At 38.1% G+C, this 23,901-nt stretch overlaps 3 protein-coding genes across 3 annotated transcripts; all 3 read left to right on the plus strand.

The window, feature by feature from the left end:
- LOC104710493 (acyltransferase-like protein At3g26840, chloroplastic) lies at positions 259 to 9,246 on the plus strand. Its single transcript, XM_010427103.1, has 14 exons — positions 259 to 616; positions 955 to 1,006; positions 1,179 to 1,234; positions 1,315 to 1,473; positions 1,570 to 1,662; positions 1,854 to 1,969; positions 2,053 to 2,174; positions 2,284 to 2,392; positions 2,488 to 2,618; positions 2,718 to 3,084; positions 3,186 to 3,299; positions 8,559 to 8,644; positions 8,721 to 8,830; positions 8,924 to 9,246. The coding sequence occupies exons 1-14, from the start codon at positions 259 to 261 to the stop codon at positions 9,112 to 9,114; spliced, it is 2,064 nt and encodes a 687-aa protein (XP_010425405.1). The 3' UTR covers positions 9,115 to 9,246.
- On the plus strand, positions 14,212 to 16,140 carry LOC104710494 (bifunctional dihydrocamalexate synthase/camalexin synthase-like). The gene is made up of 2 exons (XM_010427105.1): positions 14,212 to 15,148; positions 15,248 to 16,140. The coding sequence occupies exons 1-2, from the start codon at positions 14,264 to 14,266 to the stop codon at positions 15,833 to 15,835; spliced, it is 1,473 nt and encodes a 490-aa protein (XP_010425407.1). The 5' UTR covers positions 14,212 to 14,263; the 3' UTR covers positions 15,836 to 16,140.
- LOC104715014 lies at positions 16,303 to 19,558 on the plus strand. The gene is made up of 7 exons (XM_010432472.1): positions 16,303 to 16,568; positions 17,350 to 17,610; positions 17,683 to 17,838; positions 17,926 to 18,041; positions 18,132 to 18,390; positions 18,565 to 18,766; positions 19,166 to 19,558. Exons 1-7 carry the CDS (start codon positions 16,303 to 16,305, stop codon positions 19,556 to 19,558), a joined length of 1,653 nt encoding a protein of 550 aa, XP_010430774.1.

Here is a 23,901-nt window from a genome sequence, read left to right on the forward strand (position 1 = left end):
AATTACATGTTTTGATTAATCTAGTCTTGTTGATATATTTTTATTCTTTAACAGTCTTGTCTACTACCACTAGGTTTAATTTCTTAATTATAGCACATGCTCAATATGTTTATGATATAAATATATTCCAAAAATGAAACAATAAAGTTTTAACTTCCACGCATTTTCTTGGCTCTCTGTTTGGACGAGTTTGTAGTATTGTGAGTATAATAAACACTAAATTAATGGCAAAACTCTCTCACTAGAGCTTTCTCATAAATGGTGGTTGCAATACTTCGCTCAATCTCCGGTCTCTGTGCCGTCTCATCTTCATCAAACCTACCACGAGGGAACTCAGCCGCGAAGCATCGTATCACGGCGATCAAATCCGTACCAACAACTCCTCCTTCTCCTCCTAGTGGTGTTCGTCGGAGACGGAAGAATAAGGATGAAAACATGGTGGAAAATCCATATTCAAAAGCGGAGGCGGCGCGTCCCGATTTGCGGAAGACTTTGTCAGATTTTTTGGAAGAAGCGAGAGACTTCGTGGGAGATGGAGAAGGTCCACCTCGTTGGTTCTCTCCGCTGGAATGTGGCGCTCAAGCTCAAGGCTCTCCTCTTCTCCTATACTTACCTGGTTCGTCCTCTAATTCTTCTTTCGTACGTCTTTCAATCGTAATATGAATGGATCTCAGCTCGCTGTGTGGTGTGGTTGAGGATCCGGGTCTCAGGGTGTAAACTCCCAGAGGATACGCTTGGAACAAAAGGTGTTACGTGATCATCAAGTAACTTACATGTGTGACCACTTAGTGGACTCTTGGGATTTTCCGGTAACATGCAAAGAGCTTGCTCACCTCCGGATTAGTTGGATTTTCCGGATTTCTTTTGGCTGAATTGTTATAGTTACTATATTTTCATTTCCATGTAACTCTGAAATGTTAGATTAACAAAACTGAGGAAACAAAAATTTTGCAGGGATCGATGGTACTGGACTAGGTCTCATTCGCCATCACAAGAAACTTGGGGAGTGCGTAATTTCATATTCATCATATATTATTTCCCTAGAAGATTGCATTATTTGCAAACATTGTTGCCTCTTTTTGTAATATCCATATCAGCAAGGAATGAAAAAAAAAAGAAAAGAAAAAGAAAAGAGAACCGAACTGATATTGACATGTATTCTTCTTGTCTCTCAATAGGATTTTTGATATATGGTGCCTTCACATTCCAGTCAGGGATCGTACTTCTGTTAAAGGTGATTTTCATCCCTTCTAATTAGTATCTGTTAGCCACAAAAATGGTTTTCTAACCGAAAACTAAACCCTTTTTATTCAGACTTGGTGAAGCTTATCGAGAGGACAATTAGGTCGGAGCACTGTCGTTTCCCAAATAGACCTATATATTTAGTTGGAGAATCAATTGGAGCATGTCTTGCGTTGGATGTTGCCGCCAAGAACCCCAACATCGATCTTGCTTTGATCTTGGTTAATCCAGGTACAAAAAAGCTCGGCCTCCCTGATTCTTATTTTGTCGGTAAATGTCAAGAAATATGTGCCTCATTTCTCATCACAGACATTTTTTTTTTTGCAGCCACACATGTCAACAACTTCATGTCAAGAATGCTGACTGTGTTACCAGATGGAATTCCCACACTATTGGAAGTCACATTTGGTCTTAAGCAAGGTACATTTGTGTTCTCTTCTCATATTCTAACTTGACTAACCCACTAATTGAGTTTCAAGTGGATTCTTTAAAATGTCTCCAAAAGTTATGTATGATATGTTCAGTTTTAGCATCATCTTGATTTAACTTAGAAAGCAGTGACAACTGTAAAATGTTATATAACATGATAATCTTGTGGCTTTATTACGTAGGCGATCTATTGAAGGGACTATTAGATGCTTTGTCAAATGAATTTTCTGTCCAGCGAATGGGCGGACTTGGTGGAAGGATGCTAAGAGATCTCTTTGCAGTGTCAGCTAATCTTCCTGTAAGTTTTTCTCCTTGGAAACTCATGGTCTAGTGTACATCAAGTCATATGATCAACACCTCACTCAAAACAACTATTTTCAGACTCTTTGTAGGATGTTCCCTAAGGACACACTGCTTTGGAAGTTCGAAATGCTTAAGTATGCTATTACATCTGTGAATTCTCTCATTTACTCAGTCAGAGCTGAAACACTGATACTTCCGAGGTCCAATAAGTTTCTCTGTTTCATAAGTTCTAAATCTTTTTTACTTTCAAAGAGATGTTGTAGCTTGGAGGACAAGTGTAATGTGAATATCTGGTAATGACTAATGCAGCGGACGCGATCAATGGCTGCATAATGACGAAGACATTGACAGATACTCGAGCACGTTGCCAAAATGTATTGTCCGTAAGCTTGATGACAGTGGACTGTTTCCCCTTTTGGTAAGTCATCTGTTTTCATCGAATACAGAACTAAGATATTACTTAGGGTCTAATACTGATTTATTCATAACTAACTCTTTTACATCTCCTGTCAGGAGGACATCATAGATCTGGCTACAATCATCAAGTTTACGTGTTTTTATCGCCGTGGGAAGTCTCATGACTACATTTCGGATTACATTGTGCCTACCTTATTTGAATTTAAACAACAATTAGACGATCACCGGTAAAATGCCTGACTAGTTTTTTTGTATGCTTAGGAAAATAAATCAGTCTATATAAAATAAAAGGTTTTAGTTGAATAATATATGTATTCCGCGTGCAGATTGCTAATGGATGCTATTTCACCTGTAATGCTATCAACTCTAGAAGACGGTACTGTTGTAAGGAGCCTCGAAGGATTACCTTCAGAGGGACCGGCTGTGTACGTTGGCTATCACATGATATTGGGATTTGAGTTGGCTCCAATGGTTGGTCTACTAATGAAACATAGGAACATTCACATGCGGGGTTTGACACATCCTATGGTATTTATGTATATCCGAGACTCAATAGTCGACCCGAAGACGTTTGACAAATATAAGTTAATGGGTGGAGTACCTGTCTCCAATATGAATTTCTACAAACTACTTCGTGAAAAGGCTCATGTGCTTTTGTATCCTGGAGGTGTCCGTGAAGCTTTGCATAGAAAGGTTATGTTAAGTAATATATTGTTTCATGATGACATTTTTAAATTTCTACAATTTTGGATATTCTTGTTTTGGAGGCTAACATGTACATAGAGACTTTACAGGGTGAAGAATACAAACTGTTTTGGCCAGAACAATCAGAGTTTGTGAGAGTTGCATCTAAATTTGGAGCGAAAATCGTTCCTTTCGGTGTTGTTGGAGAAGACGACATCTTCAAAGTAAGGTTTTTATACTCAAATCATAAGCTCTACACTATTCCATTTCCTTCATGCTACTATTTATCAAATATGCATTATCGGTCCCATTTAAAATTATACATTACCAAGAAGATTGTTGCATTAATCGATATCTTAAATGTGCATTCAGCGAATTAGCAAGAAACATTGTGTATCTATATTCAAAATGCTTATAACTCTACATATACTCTAGTTTTATATTTGCGCGAATCTCGGTTTTGAGTAACTTTGGTTTGTGACGTTGGCTGATTCTCAGATTATTGAGGGATATTATGTGTTATTTACATATTGTATAGATGTCTTAGTGTAATATATGTAAAGTACTTAGGATTAATTCATATGTGTGTATATAAGGGCTTTGCTCTTTCTAGTACTTAGTGCTCTTTCTAGTGCTTTGAATGAATAAACCAAGAAACATTTTTATACGAATCTAGTTTCTTCTCATGGTATCAGAGCAAAACCTAATTTCTTAGGTCATACGATCCTCGATATTTTTACTCTGTTTCTCTTGTTCTTCTTCTTTGTTTGACCTTAGTATTGTCGATCTTTTCTTATCGATATACTCTCTAGTTTAACATCATGATGAGCGGAGAAGATGTGTCTTCTGTTACTAAAGATCGACTTTTACGGTCTGAGCCAACACAGCGGCGAATAGATCCGTATGATCTCTCTTCGGGAGATAATCCAGGCTCAATTATTTCTCAACCACAGTTGAGGGATCCTAACTATGACGAGTGGGCACTTAACATACGACTTGCGTTACGGGCAAGGAAGAAGTTAGGGTTTGCGGATGGCACCATCCTAAACCTGATTTGGACGATCTTGAAGACTGGTGGGCGAATAACGCCATGGTCGTCTCCTGGATCAAACTTACGGTGGCTACGGATTTGAGTAGCTCACGTTCTCATCATGAAGTCACTCATGATTTATGGACTCATATACAAAAGCGTTTTTCTGTGAAGAATGGAAAGAGAGTCCAAAGGTTGAAAACAAAGCTTGCGAACTGTTTACAAAAAGGCACCGCTGTGGAAGCTTACTACGGGAAGCTTATGAAGCTTTGTACGAGTCTCGCTGATTTTCAGAGAGCGAAAACACTGGAGGAGATTGCTAAAGAGAGGGAGGAAAACAAACTTCATCAGTTCTTAATGGTACTTGATGACTCTCTCTTTGGTGCGGTGAAGTCGTCTTTGCTTTCACGTGATCCTTTGCCATCCTTGGATGAGGCGTATCAGGTGGTTACTCAAGATGAGGAATTGAAGAAGGCGAGCCGATGTATGGAAGAACGACATGATGGAGTCAGCTTTGCTGTCCAAGAGACATCTCGCCCTCGATCTCACCCGCCTCTGCGTGATCCCTCTGCAGTGTGTACAAGTTGCGGTAGGACTGGGCACTTGGCTGAGAATTGTTTTCGCAAAATTGGCTATCCCTGGTGGTGGGGCGATAGACCTCGTTCGAAGGTTCCTACTCCTCAACCGCCAATGGTACCTGGTGGGACGAATGGTGACCGTCGCAGTGTGTCCTTTGGTTCTAAATCCTCCAAACGGAAAGACCCGGCTCATGCGAATAAGGTTGTGACAATGCCACCAGTGTTTCACGCTAACTCTGCTATCACTGAAACTGATCGGGTTGGAGTTAGTGGTTTGACCGATCAACAATGGGAATCCTTGAAGAAGATGTTGAATGATCGGGACTCCGGCAAGTGTGATCGTCTCTCGGGTAAGCTATATATCGAATCATGGGTTATTGATACAGATGCTTCGAACCACATGACAGGGAGTATTGACTTTCTCGTTGATATTTGTGATATGGCTCCGGTTTTCATTAAACTTCCTGATGGACGTTTTACTACAGCAAATAAACATGGGACAGTCTCTCTTGGATCCCATCTTCAGTTGTCTAGAGTGTTTTATGTTGATGGATTGCAGTGTCATCTTATTTCTGTTTCTCAGTTAACTAGAGATAGGGGTTGCATCTTCCAGATATCTGACAGACTTTGTGTTGTCCAGGACCGCATCACACAGATGGTGATTGGAGCCTGTGAGCAGTTGAATGGTCTCTATTTCTTTCGAGGAGTGGAGGCTGCAGCGATGACACAGACCTTGGATTCACAACCTTTGGATATATGGCATCGTCGTTTGGGTCATCCCTCTTCTACAGCTATGGAGATGTTCAAGTTTTCTGATAGTACTAGTAGGGGTGTTTTTGATTTCAAGTCTTGTGACGTTTGTATTCGTGCTAAACAAACACGAGATCCTTTTCCTTTAAGAATTAATAAGACTACTATGGCTTTTGAATTGGTGCATTGTGATTTATGGGGTCCGTATCGGACCACGGCTATTTGCGGTTCTCGTTTCTTCCTCACCATTGTTGATGACTTTTCTCGCGCTGTGTGGATTTTTTTGTTACCATCAAAATCTCTTGCTGCGTCAACACTCCGTGATTTCACATCTCTTATAGAACGTCAATTTGATACAAAGATTAAGAAAATATGAAGTGATAATGGGGCTGAATTTTTAAGTCTCGGTGGTTTCTTTTGGGAGAAAGGAATTATTCACGAGACATCTTGCGTTGGGACACCCCAACAGAATGGACGCGTAAAGCGCAAGCATCGACATATACTCAACGTTGCGCGGGCTTTGCGTTTCCAAGCTAATCTCCCAGTTGAGTTTTGGAGTTTCTGTGCTCTAACTCTGGGATATTTGATAAACCGCACACCAACTGCGGTCCTTGACGGGAAGACACCATTCAAATTACTAAATGGCAGACCGCCACCGATGGCTCATTTATGGGTTTTCGGCTGTCTCTGTTACGTGCATGATCAACGTCGGGACGGTGATAAGTTTGCTTCTCTGAGCAACAAATTGATCTTCCTTGGTTATCCTTTTGGTAAAAAGGGTTGGAAGGTTTATAATATCGACACTGGTGTCATCTCTGTTTCTCGTGATGTTATTTTTATGGAAGCAGAGTTCCCGTCTGCTGTTCGCTCTTTGTCTACGTCACAGCTAGTGCACTCACCCAACTCCTCTGTTTTGCCAACTCACGACTCCTCTGTTTTGCCAACTCACGCTGACGACTGTTTTGATGAGTTTTTCCCATTGTTGCCCGACATACGTTCCTCCTACTCTTCTTCTTTGGATTTAGTGGCCACTGATCCGGTTGTGGAACCAGTTTCGAACAGTCCTGCTCCCCCTCCTGCTATCTCTGATCCTATTCCCTTACCGTTGCCTGTTTCTCCTGGTTCTCCGTCTTCTCCGCAGTCCTCCATTTTATTTATCGTCTTCTTTACCTGATGTGGAACCAGCAATACAGGACTCGGATCTGATTGAGGCAGAGACTCCTATGGGGAAAGGTTGTCGCAAGAAATCTGTTCCTGCTTAGTTACAAGATTATGTGCTTAATACGGTCACCACAGCCTCTGATGGGGATTTCACTGACTCTACTTGGTATCCGATTGATGCATATGTGGATTGTTCTCAGTTCTCGGAACATCATCGAGTCTTCCTCGCTGCTATTACCGCTGGAGTGATTCCAATGACCTATAGGGAAGCATTTCTTGATGAGAATTGGAGAAATGCAGCTCGTGTGGAGATTGATGCTTTGGAGGAGAGTGGAACTTGGACCGTTGAGAGTTTGCCTCTGGGGAAGAAAGCCTTGGGTTGTAAGTGGGTCTTTACTTTGAAATATCGGGCCGATGGGACACTTGAGCGATATAAGGCACGTTTGGTTGTTCTTGGCAATAATTAAACAGAGGGTTTGGATTATAAAGAGATGTTTGCCCCTGTATGCAAAATGACTACGGTTCGGTCTTTCCTTGAGGTTGCTGTTTCTCGAGATTGGGAGGTTCATCAGATGGATGTTCATAATGCATTTTTGCATGGTGATTTAGATGAAGAGGTGTATATACGTTTTCCTCCGGGTTTTCGTACTAATGATCCCACCAAAGTCTGTCGCTTACACAAATCACTCTATGGTCTTCGTCAGGCTCCACGGTGTTGGTTTGCTAAGCTTTCTAGTGCTCTTTCTAGTGCTTTGAAGGAGTATGGTTTTAAACAGTGTGTGAAGGATTATTCTCTCTTTACCTTTGCTGATGGGGATATCCGACTACATGTTCTTGTCTATGTGGATGACCTTATTGTTACTGGTAGTTCTCGAAAAATCATTAAGGGCTTCAAGGATTATTGAGCTCCTGTTTTCGGATGAAGGATCTTGGTATTTCCAAGTATTTTTAAGGGATTGAAGTAGCTCGCAACTCTACGGGTATGTATTTGTGTCAGCGCAAGTATACCCTTGACATTATCTCTAATTCGGGTTTACTAGGGGCTAAGCCGGTTTCCCATCCTCTTGAACAAGATCATTAGTTGGCCTCGGCTGGTGGTGCGTGTCTTTCTGACCCGTTTCGTTATCGCCGGCTGGTGGGAAGGCTTATTTACCTCAGTGTTACTCGCCCAGACTTGTCCTATGCTATTCATCTTCTTTCCCAGTTTATGCATGCTCCGAAGGAAGCTCATTGGGAAGCAGCCTTACATGTGGTTCGCTATCTCAAGAATAATCCTGGTCAAGGTATATTTTTGAGTGCTAATACTGATTTGCGTCTCTCTGCTTGGTGCGACTCTGATCACGATGGTTGTCCTCTTACCCGTCAGTCGCTCACGGCTTGGGTTATCCTCCTCGGGGGTTCTCCTGTTTCTTGGCGGACACGGAAACAGGAGGTTGTCTCTCGTTCCTCGGCTGAAGCCGAATATCGGGCAATGTCTGAAACGGTTTGTGAACTACTTTGGTTGCATGAGTTTCTTACTGCTCTTGGTGTTGATTGCACATATCCGATTCCGTTGCATTGTGATAATCAGTCTGTGATTTATATTAGTCAGAATCCGGTTTTCCATGAACGAACAAAACACATTGAGACTGATTGTCATTTCATACGTGACGAGATTGTTCTTGGGGTTATCGCTCCGCAGTATGTTTCTACGCGTGAACAACTTGCTGATATACTTACTAAAGCTCTTGGACGAAAAGAATTTGATGGATTCAATGGCAAGTTGGGTATTTGTGACCTTCATACTCCAACTTGAGGGGGGGGGGTATTGAGGGATATTATGTGTTATTTACATATTGTATAGATGTCTTAGTGTAATATATGTAAAGTACTTAGGGTTAATTCATATGTGTGTATATAAGGGTTTTGCCCGTGAATGAATAAACCAAGAAACCTTTTTATACAAATCTAGTTTCTTCTCACAGATTGTATTGGATTCCAATGATCAAAGGAACATCCCTATCCTGAAGGATTTAATGGAAAAAGCAACAAAGGACGCTGGCAACATAAGGTGTTTAATGTTTGATAACACTCTACATATATTCTCATATATAAAAACATATGTTTTTGAACGTCATAATTGTTAGGGAAGGCGACGAAAGTGAATTGGGAAACCAAGATTGTTATATTCCAGGACTTCTACCTAAGATTCCAGGGCGGTTCTACTATTACTTTGGAAAACCAATAGACTTAGCAGGTACGAATATGATGTAATCTAAATGTATGCTCTCTACTTCAAATCACTGACCTCAGTACTTGCAATAATGGCGGGATTTGTTTTCCGTGTCAGGTAAGGAGAAAGAGCTGAAAGACAAAGATAAGGCACAAGAGGTTTACCTGCAAGCAAAGTCTGAGGTCGAACAATGCATTGCCTATTTAAAAATGAAAAGAGAGAGTGATCCTTACAGACACTTGTTGCCAAGGATGTTGTATCAAGCCTCACATGGTTGGTCTAGTGAAATACCAACGTTTGATCTCTAAATTTTACTGTGGCTATATATGTTGTAGACATCTCATAATACGATGTTTAGAGGTTCTAAGATTCTTTAGAGATTCTTTAGGGATCTAAGATATTTTATTTGTTCAAGGAAAATAAGACATGATTATTTAACTAAATATACATGACATGAATCTATTTAATACTCTCGTAAGATTTCAAGTTTTAATTTATCTATTGAATGTATTGCTAAATTAGATTCAAAGAAATATAAACATTAAGTGTGACATTCTTTTGAATAATCCTGAAACCTTTTTAAGAATTTGAGATTTTATAGTTTCTAGATTCAAACCAAACTTGGAGGCCTTTAATTAGTGTATATCTTATCACCACTTGCTCGGATTTATTAGTGTAGTATGTATTGTGGCTTTAGGATCAAACAGCATTTCAATTACTCTGTTTAAAATGATGGATTGTTGATTTACATGCGATCAAGGTAGAGGTAATTTATTTCAATGCAAAACTTACAACCGAATGAGATTTATGTTATTTTGGTTGCATATTGGATCTTAAAGTACGTAAATAGTTTTCTAATATCAGATTAAACATCTAAAAAATATACAACGTTAAGAAAAGGAAAAACCAAAGACACACACACATACATGTGACCACCCTCCCAATTGGAGTTCACCTAATTAATAGTTTGTAAAATTTTGTTTTGTTGGTAGAAAATTTCAGAAGACGAAACTTGCACGTTTAAATTAAGTTTCTAACAAGATCCAAAAGGTCACTGTTGTTGCGGTTTTGATATCCAAAAACTGTAATAATTCTTGCTCTAAACTCTTTTAAATACAACAGGAGGTGTGAAATGTGGACTTTTCCACTAGCCAGATAAAAAAGGTACAGACAAATGAAAATAAAACTTTTGACCACTTACTAATAGTTATTAGTATAATCAATCAATCAGTTTAGAAATTTGACCAATCAATCTAGAACATTGACTAGCCATACAAGAATATTTGACTAGCCAAATTATTATTTCTTGATTTACAAAATCCCCCAATGATATTACTAGTTTTTTTGGGGGTTACAAGCAATTATGCATGATTTAAATGTGGACAGTGACAAAAATAGGACCACAATGACACACAAAGCATTTCCTGATCTTTTGAAGGGGAAAAGACTCGAAGCAGTAAGTTTCTGAGATCGTCCACGTGAGATTTAAACGATTGATATTAGTCATTTCAATATTTAATATTTTTGAAATTATGATAATTTTTTATTAAAATTTTTGAAATTATGATTAATTTTCTATATTAAAGTTTTTGGAAAAGAGAAAAGTGAAACTTATGAAAATAAAAGACAGATATTCAAATATGGAAAAATTTTAAAATATAATTTTTTATTTTCAAATAAAATAATAAAAAATTTTAATTTTATTAAATTTATAAAAAAATATGAAAAGATATGAAAATAATTCTAAACACAAATTTTGTTATCAAAATAAATAAAATAAGATAATCAAAAATCTAAAGTTCTTAGTTTTTTTAAAATTATTACGAATGAATTTTCTTACAAAAATAATTTATTAAAAAAAGCATATGGAAATAAGATAAATATAAATGTTTGTTATTGGAATATATAAATAAAACAGATCACTATTATTTTCACTAAATTTGTTAATATTTCTCTTGCTAAATTTTAGTAACATAAATATAAGATACATACCCGAACCCAAGGATCCAAACTAAACTTGATCTAAAATACCTGATCCAAACTTGAACGCAAAATATCAAAATACCCGAACGGATCCTAAACTTCAAAATCCAAACCCAAACTCGACCCCATCCCGAACCCGAACAAATACTAGAACATAAATAAGATATAAGTATACTAATTAATAATATATTAGTAATATTTATACGTGTTATAACCTAAAATATTCAAATTTTTAGATATTTTGGATATCTTTGGATATTTTAGCTATTTTTAGATAGATTCAGATAAAAAAATACTTAAAATTTTAGATATTTTATGTTTTTTTAGTAGTTTGGATACAAAAACTCTGAATTTTGATACTTGGGATAAACCAGAATCCAAAACTGAAATACTTGACCAGAATCTCAAATGAACGTGAAGTTTATACTCAAATATGTCCTAGATTTCTAAATCTAAGATACTCTAACCCTAAAAAGCTGTGACATCCCGGTTTACGGTGAGATTTAAAAGAATTGATTTGATCACATATGTTATTAAAGTGCAATTATCTTTTCGGTCAAAGGTCCTCAAAGAACTCTAGAGTTAAGCGTGCTTGAGCTGAAGTAGTTTCAGGATGGGTGACCTTCCGGGAAGTGATTGTCGGAACTGTGCGAGTGAGGACAAAACACAGGAAAAGATCATGTGGTGATTTTTAGGGATGGTAACAAGTCTTTAAAACCTCCCGGACGTAGCAAACGGACCATCGGATATGGATGAGCTCACAGGCCTAGTGAGAGAACGTGAAGCCCATTAAGGAAGGTGGGCCCATTGACTGGGATTGGACATAGGGTCCACTGAGAGGTGGCGGTCGGGGTGCTACAAGTGGTATCAGAGCCAAACCCAGACGAGTGTGGAGTCGAATGGGCTCACACCGTCGGGGGTGGCGGTCTTGGTGCGCAACAAGGACGTTGCGATCTATTAGTGGGGATGAACTATGACACCTCAATTTGCTGAGAGGTTTAAAATAATTGATTTGGCCACCTATGTCATCAAAGTGCACTTATCTTTTCGGTCAAATGTCCTGAGAAAACTCTAGAGTTAAGCGTGCTTGAGCTGGAGTAGTTGCAGGATAGGTGATCTTCCGGGAAGTGATTGTCGGATCTATGCGAGTGAGGATAAAACACAAGGAAAGATTATATGGTGATTTGTAGGGACGGTAACAAGTCTTTAAAACCTTCCGGACGTAACAAACCGACTGTCGGATATGGATAGCCTTACAGACCTAACGAGAAAATGTGAGACCCATTAAGAAAGGTGGATGCATGGACTTAGATTAGGGCCCACTAGAAGGTGGCAGTTGGGGCGTTACAAATTTTAACCCGAACCGGCTCGAATACTTGAACGCCCAAACATGTCGACCTTCCTTCTGAAAACATGACCAATAACTGTTGTCGACGACGTAAGAGGAATGGATTATAAAAATTGGAGATGAGCCTATAAAAACAGAGGCATAAAGAGAGTTTTATGGGTGAGAGATTCAAAATGCGTCATTTTCATGTCTCTTTTTTTTTTTTTTTTTTTTTTTTTTTTTTTNTTTCTTTTGTGCACCCAAACTCTTCATTCAAACTTAGCAAAATACAAAGGGATGGAGCATATTCGAACATGCCCAAATAGCAAACTTTGAAATTAAAGCATAAGAACAAGCAGAGATTAAACATAGAGACACAAACTTGACAAAGCTTGATAGGGAACCAGGAGATGTGTTGAAACAAACTATCACAAGAACACCCATGAGAGAAGATGCATACAACACAAAAAGCTCAACTGGTAAAACGATAGTCACCAAACACTGTGACTTTGAACTGAATTTCGAGCCATCAACAGTGGCTCTAGGTTGAAGGCAACCTGCAGGAACGCCAGAGGAGATTCCGGTAAACAAGCACCGCCACAGTTGGGCGGAGTCTGAACCAACAAAAGTGATTATGGACTGACTGTAAAGAGGACCTGACGGAGAAGTATCTGAAACAGGTACGGAAGAGCAGGAGAAGTATCCGGTGCTCTGTTGGGGGTGGAAGCACGAGATGCCGCGAGGAGTTGCATCGCGGCGGCGGCTGCCACGAGGGACGGCAACAAACACACCAGTTGAGACCATCAGGTTAGTCTGGTTCTTCGGGTGGGCACAAGAGGCGGAGATGAGTTCGCTGGATAATCCGCATAGGGGGAACTCCGAAAGAACAAAGGACTGAAACCGGAGGTTAGAGGCGGTTGGGGACTTAGCCCGACGAAAGAGGACAACAGATCGAGAGAGAAAGTTTCTCCGAAATCTCGCCGAGGAGCTCTCAGATCCCGAATCGGGGCGAGAAGCATAGCCAAACGAAGACATCACTAGAAGGAGGCGAGCAATGGATGAAGGTAGAACACGGCGGAAGTAGCGCCGGATCTGAAACCGGAAATACGGTTTGAATACACTCTTGAGCTGAAGCAAGATTGGATTTGACGGGAGATGAACAGGGCAGTAAAGAAAAGATATAGACCGGCACCGGCGAGCCAAAGCAACACCGGCGCCGGTAGGCGGAGCCTTCTTTGTAGATTCGGGAATTGCGGCTAGGGCGAACAGCAAGGAGAGAGAAGAGAGCGTTTATCACTTATGTTACGCGTCTTACTTTACTTATTAACTCTTTTTCATGTCTCTTTTGAAACTTGTTTTATTTTTGAAAAATACATTTGAGTTAATATTTCCTTCAACAAATCATTTTGATTTTAGTTATTTTAACTCCAAAATTACTATTTCTAATTTCAGTTAAACACACTGTAAACATAATCTTAGTGGCAAAATTATTGAAATAAATAAATGATTAATTTTGGATAATGTTTAAAATGTACTTTTCTTTAAATAATATTAAGATGGTAGTTTGAAAAGTCAGTTTGCTAGTTCACTTTGAATTTGATTAGGTTATTTGCTTTTGTTTTTGCTTGAAAAGTGTTCACTTTGAAAAGTTTTGTATTGCATTAGTATACTATTGGTGATTATAATTATCTTTATATGCTTTGGTGGAATATATGAATAAACAAGATATCATGATCCACCCTAGTTGTAACGTATATACATTATGGAAGACAATTTAATTCTCTATAAGTATTATATTGTAATATCACGATGAAGAATAGTAGTATATGAAACTTAACTGCTATTCATATACTACTATTCAACGTTTCATGACCGGTAGATCTAGTACTAAAAGATTGTAGTTTGAAAAGTCAGTTTGTTTGTTCACTTTGGACTCGAATGTTGGGTTATTTGAATCTGTTCTGTTTTGTTAGTAAAAGTGTTCAGTTTTGTTTGTCCATTTTAGATTAGTATCCGTACGCTACAGTGGATAGTGACTTATGAGCTGAAGCCTTCAAGGAATGAATACATTATAAAGAGGTTGATTATGAACCTAAAAATGAAATAAACAAGACAGAACAAAGAAACCCAAAGAAAACAAGATTAAAATGTCTGTCTTCCTCTGTTTCCTCTTCCTCGCACCCCTTATCTTAATCTTCTTGAACTTTTTCAAACCTTCGAAATTGAACCTTCCTCCGAGTCCAAAGAAGCTTCCTATCATCGGAAACTTACACCAACGCGGAAAACTACATCCCAGGAACCGCCGTAACCTCGCCGAAAAGTATGGACCAGTGGCGCTTCTCCAATACGGCAACGTCCCCGTGGTCGTGATCTCTTCCAAAGAAGCAGCAGAGGAAGTTCTAAAGATCCACGACAGTGAATGTTGTAATCGACCAGAGACGGCCGGGACCAAAATAACTTTTTACAACTTCAAAGACATCGGGTTGGCACCCTTCGGTGACGAGTGGACTGCGCTGCGGAAGCTCTCGGTGGTCGAGCTCTTCAGCGTGAAAAAACTTCAATCCTTCAGGGATATCAGAGAGGAAGAGAATGACTTGTGTATCAAGAAACTCTCTGAATTCGCTACGAAACGATCTCCGGTGAATCTTGAGAGAACCCTTTTCACTTTAATCGGAAATATAGTGTGTCGGATCGGGTACGGGATAAATCTTTATGAGTGTGACTACGTTGATGAAAATAGAATCATGGAGCTTGTGCACAAGTCTGAGAAGGTCATAAGAGCTGCTGCGTTCTCTGATTTCTTTCCGGGAAGAATCGGTAGGCTCGTCGACTGGATCTCCGGTCAGGAGAGGAGATTGAAAAATATTTTCTCGGAAGTAGACACTTTCTATCAGAATATTCTTGACGAGCATCTTAAGCCTGGAAGAGAGAGCTCTGATATTATTGACGTGATGATCGATATGAAGAAGAAGCAAGAGAAAGATGGAGATGCTCTCAAGTTCACCACTGATCATCTCAAAGGGATGATCTCGGTAAGTCTCTTAGTCTTTTTGCAAGTTATTTTATATTCCAAAATGGTTTTAAAAAATCTTGCAACGTACCAATATTTGTGACTTTTGTGTTTATGTCAGGACATATTGACAGCAGGAGTTGGCGGAAGCTCTGCCACAGTGCTATGGGGAATAACCGAACTGATCAGAAACCCTAAAGTGATGAAGAAAGTGCAAGACGAGATTCGGACAAAACTTGGGGACAAGAAGGAGAGAATCAAAGAAGAAGATCTAAACCAACTTCACTACTTTAAGCTCATGGTCAAGGAGTTATTCAGGTTACATCCATCAACTCCACTCTTGCTCCCAAGACAAGCATTGTCTCATTTCAAGGTCCAGGGCTACGATATCCCCGCGAAAGCACAGATTCTAGTCAACGTTTATGCGATCGGTCGTGATCCAAAACTCTGGGAAAACGCAGATGAGTTTAACCCTGACAGGTTTCTCGACAGTTCCATTGATTATAAAGGAGGAAACTTCGAGTTTATACCGTTTGGGTCTGGTAGGAGAATATGTCCAGGGATGACAATGGGAATCATACTTGTTGAATTAACATTGTTGAATTTGCTTTACTTCTACAATTGGGGAGTGCCGGAGAAGGATGTAGCCAGAGAGAACGTCACCAGGGATGAAGATAATCTTGACTTCGTTCAAGTTCTTCACCCTTGAATATGTGGTTTGGTTATGATAGGAACGCTCAAGTCAACACAGATACTGAGGTGGAATTAAGGAAGTCAAGAAAAGGAAGAGTTCTAACTATTAAGAGATATTTGGATATATGAAGTCTCGGGACTTCTCTGTTTTTGTTTTTGCTTAGTGAAATAAGAGAACGAGTCATGAGGAGTATGTTCTCCACTTTCTTATGCAGTTTGTACAAGTTAGTGACTCCATTTTCTTTCATTCACGTTGTAAGGAGTTACGCCTCCAGTTTCCCTATTTAAGTTAATGAATAAAACAAAAATAAGTTGTGAAAACCTACAAAACACAAATCTTGACTCTTGTATTACTTTCTCTTGCTTTGAAAGTGACTGAAATTAGCTTTATGACTATGAGGTTATGTACACTAGATTCTAAGATAATAAATGACAATTGTATCAGTATGTGATTTGGTTGCAATAATAAAAAAAAAAAAAGAGATGGTCCAGTTGGAGTCGGCTTATTGGGTCATAGTGGACTCGGAAGGCACAGGCTCGCGCGTAATCCTTCCACCGTCGAAAGCGGGTAGTAAACGCTGCTCTGTGATACCAGCCTCACGCAGTCTCCTCCGCTCTAAGAGAGAAGTCGGACACAAGCCTTCGCTCGGATCCAAACTCTCAACTGCCAACTTGGAATGGGCGCGGCCAGTAGATAGCCAAACCCGAAACCGGCCTAATGCAATCGACACAATCAATGGCGGACCTACGTAGTGCTAAGGGAGGTCAGTTGACCTGGTCAAATTTTGAAATTTTCTTTAATAACATAGATTTTGTGTATTTAAATCTAGTGTAATATAAAATATTTCAGCAATCTGACCTCCCTAATTTTTATGATAACATTGAAGGCCCAGCCCACAATGAAACACAGTTTTTTATTTTAAGTTAGAAATAAATTGATTCAATATTTTAACCTAATCATTAATATTTATCAAACCAAAGTGAATTTTTTAAAAAAAGAACAAAAAGAAACTTTTGTCTCATTCGTGTTTCAGTTTTGTAATTCTCTTCTCCCCAACTCACGAACAGAACAAAGCAGCCGCATGTCCAGTTGTCCACCTCTTCAATCGATTAATCAAGTAAGTTTATAAAAACTAAATTCTGTTTTTACAATGATTTAATTAAATTGTATTGAAATTTCAATATATATTAATATATAGAAGTTAGGTCTTAGAATTACAATTAAAATTGTGATTGTATAAAAGGTAAACGATTTGTACTTATAAATTTATAATCCAACTTTTTGTGATCATAGTTAATGAATTAAGTTTTTCTTTTATTTAACTCGTATATGCTGTTCAATATTAATAGTTGTCAATTTCATAATGATAACGTACACCAATTTGTTGTTTGATCATGTGTAGACTTTGGTTAAATTGGTGTTAATCAATTGTGTAGAGAAAAAAAAAAGTTGCGCTATCATAATTCATTTGCCATATACATATATATTTATTTAATGTTGATAATTTTGCTTTTGTAATTTGGTTTCAGTCAAAGGCTCAGAGCAATGAACACTTTGAAAAAATATTATAAAAGAAAAGAACCATCTCCACCTCGAAGTGAATCAGATGGTATTGACTTACCTTGGGATCCAGCAGATCGAAAAAGAATAGCTGATTATCATCCGAATCAAAGAGATGAGGTAATTCGAAAATACTTGATTAGAGGACCTTGTCAACCTCGTGGACATACTTTTAAACAAATTCTGGTAGGAAAGACACCGAGGCGTTTTAACCCAGCTTGGTTTGATCGGTACAAAAACTGGTTAGAGTGTAGTGTGAAAGAAGAAAAAGCTTTTTGCCTGTGTTGTTACTACTTGTTCAGAGATAGTGCTGGTAAATCTGTGAGAAGTGATGCATTTATCACAGATGGATTCTGTAGGTGGAATAATTTCAAGAGTTTTTCAGAGCATGTGGGAGGTGTTGATAGTTTTCACAACAATGCAGTTATGAAGTGTGAAAATTTGATGAAACAAGATCAGTCTATTAAGCATGCTTTGCATAAACAAGACGATATTACAAGAAATGAGTATCGTATTCGATTGAATGCTTCGGTTGATGCTTCCAGATACTTATTGCGACAAGGATTACCTTTCCGTGGTCATGATGAGTCTGAAAAATCTGCTAACAGAGGAAATTTTGTAGAACTTTTAAAGTACACTGCTGATCAGAATGAAGTTGTGAGTAAGGTTATTTTAAGTAATGCTCCTGGGAATAATCAAATAAAGTGTCCTAAAATTCAGAAAGATATTGTTCATTGTTTTGCAGAGGAAGTAGTCAAATCTATTATTGAGAAGACTGATCATGATGTTTTTGCTTTGTTGGTGGATGAATCTGGTGATGTTTCTGATAAAGAACAAATGGCAGTAGTGTTTAGATTTGTTGATAAAAGTGGGATAGTCAAAGAGAGATTCTTGAGTATTACACATGTGAGTGAGACATCTGCAACATCTTTGAAATCTGTTATTGATGACTTGTTTGCTAAATATGGATTGAGTATTAAAAAAGTGAGAGGGCAAGAATATGATGGAGCTAGCAATATGAAAGGCGAATTCAATGGATTAAGAGCATTAATTATGAGGGAAAGCACGTCAGCATATTATGTCCACTGTTTTGCTCATCAACTTCAATTAGTTGTTATAGCAGTTGCAAAAAAACATTTTAATGTTGGAGAATTTTTTGATATGATTTCTCTGTTGTTGAATGTGGTGGGAGCTTCATGCAAAAGAAAAGATCTGATCCGAGAGAGTCATAGAAAAAAGATTCAAGAAGAAATTGATAAAGGTGAAAGAAGTATTGGAACGGGGTTGAATCAAGAGATCTCTCTTCAAAGACCAGGAAATACCCGTTGGAATTCTCACTACAGAACTCTTGTGCGATTGATTGAGTTATTTTCTTCTATCATCGAGGTGCTTGAGTACATTGAGGATGAAGGTGTAGATGACTTGAAAAGACGTCAAGCACATGGTCTCCTTAACTATTTGCATAGCTTTGATTTTGTGTTTTATTTGCAAATGATGATACACCTATTAGGACTGACAGAGAACTTATCGATGGCGCTACAAAGACAAGATCAAGATATTTTAAATGCTATGTCATTGGTAGGATCAACTAAGAGGCAACTTCAATTGTTTAGGGATGATGGGTGGAATTCTCTCATGATGAAAGTTTCTGCATTTTGTAAGAAACATGAGCTTGAAACGGTTGAGATGGAGGCAGATTTCTCAAAGAGACGAAGAAAAAAAACAGGAGTATCCAATATGCATCACTACAAGGTCAATTGCTTAAACGCTGTTTTGGATATGCAGCTTCAAGAATTTAACGACCGCTTTAATGAGGTGAACACTGAATTGCTTATTTGTGTTGCTTCTCTATCTCCCATTGATGCATTTTCTGAGTTTGATCACTCAAAGTTATTGAGGTTATCTAAGTTCTATCCAGATGACTTTAGTTCAGGGGAGTTCATATCTCTTGAGCAAGAATTATCTATCTACATTGATAATGTACGAAATGATGACAGATTTTCTAATTTGAAGAATCTAGGGGACCTTGCTCGATTGTTGGTGGAAACACGAAAACATATGTCATATCCTTTGGTTTACAGGCTTTTGAAGTTGGTTTTGATTTTGCCGGTTGCTACTGCAACTGTTGAGAGATGTTTTTCAGCCATCGACGTAATCGGATTGGGGATCAATTTTTGAATGATTGCTTAGTTTGTTTTATCGAGAAAGATGTATTCAATACTATTACAAGCGAGACTGTGATAAAAAGGTTTCAGGACATGAAAGATCGTAGAATGTTTTTGTAGGATTTTTTGTTGGATGTTGTATTTTTTTTAATATGAAAGAATTTTTTTTACTATGTTTTGACCTGGGTAAAAAAAATTCCTGGATACACCACTGGACACAATGTTCCATCACCTTCTTGTCTCCACAAGCCAACGTTACTAAGCTCGACGTTCCAACATAGAAACTTATTTCTACAAGAAAAAATAAAGTTTATTTTTTCCGATGTGGACTTTATCACACTTTAGGCTTTTCTAACAAATGTAATTATTTTGTTGAGAACTTTTGTCAAAATCGCTTATCTTTGAAATACGAGAAAACAAAATTCATCTTTTTTTTCATCGAAACAAGAAATTTATCTTAAAACATGTAATTGCTTTTCATTGTTTGTTAATTTTTTTGCCGCATAAACTCGAGAAAATATATTTGAAATTGTATTTACTCTGTGATGTTGTTGTCGTTGCTTCACTCTGTGATGGTGTTGTTGCTTTCACTTCAAGATGATATGTCAGATTTGAGCCATTATTGTTCTTGTTAGTGGATCCATCACCTAGAGACAAACACAACACATTCAAACAAAGAAACAAAGATACAATAAATCAGTACTATATAAAAATAGAAGCTATATATAAGTTTTTGACACCATCCACATGAGATTTGAAACAACTAATCGTGGTTAGAGATCTCAATATTTAATATTTTTAATTAAAACTATTTTTTATGTTTATATTTTTATAGAAAGAAAAAAAAAGATCTAAAGAAATAAAAGAAATATCTGAAAATAGTTAATTATTGGTTTCAAAATTATGTTACAAACAAACTATTGATATTTTAAGTTTCAAAAATTATTAGGACATGTATCAATATATTCTCTAAAGATACGACTCTATCGTATTAGGCAACTTGTACATGTATAAATACCACACTTTACCATATGGAATAAACAACTTTACATTCTACTCAATAATATTTCATAGTATCAGAGCAGAAGATTCTGCCCTAGTTTTTTTTTACTTTCCACGCTGTCGTCACCTTGCTTGTGACCGCCGCTAAATTCTATCATCTTCTATATTCTACTCTGTTTTTCTCCTACTTTTCCGATGTCCGGAACAGAGGACTCTTCTACCCGAAATCCACTTGCCGTAACCACCACAGTATCTAACCCCTACTCGCTCAACAGCTCCGACAATCCTAGTTCTCTTATCTCCTCGGTGGTGTTGAAGGAGGATAACTATCCTGAATGGACTACTGAACTTCGCAACTCTCTCCAGGCGAAACAGAAGCTTGGGTTCATCGATGGCTCGACTCCTAAGCCAGCTGCAAATCCAGAACTTGCTCAGTGGCTCGCGGCAAACTCCATGATCGTGGGTTGGATCCGTACATCTATCGATCCTCGCATCCGCTCCACTGTTTCCTTCATCTCTGAAGCTTCTACGCTGTGGGAAAGTCTCCGTGTTCGCTTCTCCATTGGGAACGGAGTCCGCAAGCAAGTCCTTAAGGATGAGATCGCTTTGTGCAAACAAGACGGTCAACCGGTTCTTGAATATTATGAACGTCTCTCCAAGCTTTGGGAGGAACTCCAGAATTACAAATCCAGTCGGGTTTGTCGGTGTGAGGCTGCACCCGATGCCGCTAAAGAACGTGAAGATGATCAAATCCATCAGTTTCTCTTTGGTCTTGATCTTCCTCGTTTCTCTCACATCCGTTCTAAAATTACTGATGAGGATCCTTTACCATCTCTCAATCAAGTATACTCACGAGTGATACGTGAAGAGCAAAACCTCGATGTCGCACGCTTCAAAGAAACAACGAAACCGGAATTCATTGGTTTTTCTGTTCAAGCCGACCAACCGTCAAAGGTAGCTGCTGTCTCGGTTCCTAAACCTCGTGATCGTACGTGCACTCATTGCCGCCGCCAGGGTCATGATGTTAGTGAATGTTTCTTGCTTCACGGTTTTCCCGACTGGTACTATGAGCAAAAGGGTTATGCTTGTCCCACTACCGAGATGCGTGACTCTTCCTCCCGGTTTGATAACTGGTCAGTTCAACGTGGCGGTCGCTCCAACAGAGGCACTGGTCACGGCCGTGGACGTGTTCACAGTGGGCAAGTGATAAGCTCAAATTTATCCCTAGAGCTACTCTCTCAAACAAGAGATCAATTGCAGTACTTAGGGGTCGAATCCACAGAGACTCAAAATCAAACACAATAGATTATAAAGTTTTGTAAATTACGCTAAACAAGTTAAATTGAATTAAAATAAAAACAATGCAAATATTTAAATGAAAGTGTTGTAAATTCAGAAAATCAAAAGAGTTAAGCATAGGAAATTTCTCAGGAAATTATGAAATATTAAATCTGATTAATTAAGGTTCAAGCAAATAAGATCAGATCTAGAACTCTAAAATTTTGGTAAAATAATCAGTTCTCACTGCAATTATATTCTAAATTTAAAACCAGAAAATCCAAATCTCTTTGTAAAATTCTAAGTAATAAATCAGCCTTAAGAACAGGTTTAGATAAGTTCACAGAATTATTAATTCAAATCTCTTTGTAAGAAACAATTCTGCTCATCAATGGTTTAATCAGGAAAACAATTATATTCTCATATCAATTTATTTCCCTAAGATAACAATTCTAGGTGATCAATCAAGAATTATTGTGAAGAACAACCAAAGATGAAGATCATAAAAGATTAAGAACCCTAAAAATCTCAGATCTAATAAATCATAAAAACCCTATGAAAAACCCTAAACCTAACAAGCAAATTACTCAGACATGTTTAATGAAGAACAAATCATAATTCTGAATAACATGCAATAGATATTAAAAGTAAAAGAAGGAGTTCAAGAAAATCTTCTCTCTACAAAGAATTCAGATTTATCTCTCCCAAAAGCTCTCAATATCCTTTCTCTCAAAAACTGCTAGAAGATAACTTCAGGGTTTCTAAAACCCAAAAACAATATATATACATCCTAAAATACGTCCAGGGGCTTATGTTGCAATTATAGAAGACTTTGGGCAAATTTGTAAAACTTCCAAATTTGTTGTTCTCTCGTCGGGTAAACATTAGTGTCGATCGATGCTCCTTTGTGTGGTGTCGATCGACGCTCGTACTCTGATCCGACTCCAACTTGATTTCCTTCGGTAAAGTGCTCCAAAATGATCCAGATTGTTCCATATTGCTCCATTCGTGCCAAATTCCTAAATAACCTGTAAAGACTCAAAAATAACCTAGAAACAAATCAAAAGACTCAAAAAGCACACTTATATCATGGTTAAAAACCGTAAAAACCATGATATATCAACTCCCCCAGACTTAGCCTTTGCTTGCCCTCAAGCAAAACATAAACTTAGACCTGTGAAAGAGGTTTGAAAACATAGAATTCACTCAACTGCTGGTAACTGATCTTCGCACTCTTCATCGCCTTGACTCTCAAGAACTTACTTCATATACTTTGTCAATTGAAAAGCATCAACATTCCCTACTCAAATCCCACAATCCTCTGGAATCTCTAGTCTAACCATTGCCATCTCATTATATAAATTAAAGCAAGTACAGGTGAGTTCTTACCTTGGGTGTATCGAACAGTGGCATATGGATTCTCTTCAGGCCAAGACATTCTTCTTACATCTCCTTTCCTCTCCCTTTTCTCACTTCCCTCTTTTTTTTATCTTATTTTTTTCTAATCAAAGGTGTAAGCGAATACCGGGGTCATCGGTAATGNCCAAAAACAATATATATACATCCTAAAATACGTCCAGGGGTTTATGTTGCAAATTGTAGAAGACTTTGGGCAAAATTGCAAAACTTCCAATTTCTTGTTCTCTCGTCGGGTAAACAGAAGCGCCGATCGATGCTCCTTTAAGTGGTGTCGATCGACGCTCTGAACTTGATCCGACTCCAACTTGATTTCCTTCGGTAAAATGCTCCAAAATGATCCAATTTATTCCATATTGCCCCATCCGTGCCAAATTCCTAGATAACCTGTAAAGACTCAAAAATAACCTAGAAACAAATCAAAAGACTCAAAAAGCACACTTATATCATGGTTAAAAACCGTAAAAACCATGATATATCAACTCCCCTCAAACTTAGCCTTTACTTGCCCTCAAGCAAAACAGAAACTTAGACCTGTGAAAGAGGTTTGAAAACATAGAATTCACTCAACTGCTGGTAACTGATCTTCGCACTCTTCATCGCCTTGACTCTCAAGAACTTACTTCATATACTTTGTCAATTGAAAAGCATCAACATTCC

The sequence above is a fragment of the Camelina sativa genome, chromosome 9 (genome assembly GCF_000633955.1).
Source record: "Camelina sativa cultivar DH55 chromosome 9, Cs, whole genome shotgun sequence".
Lineage (NCBI taxonomy): Eukaryota > Viridiplantae > Streptophyta > Magnoliopsida > Brassicales > Brassicaceae > Camelina > Camelina sativa.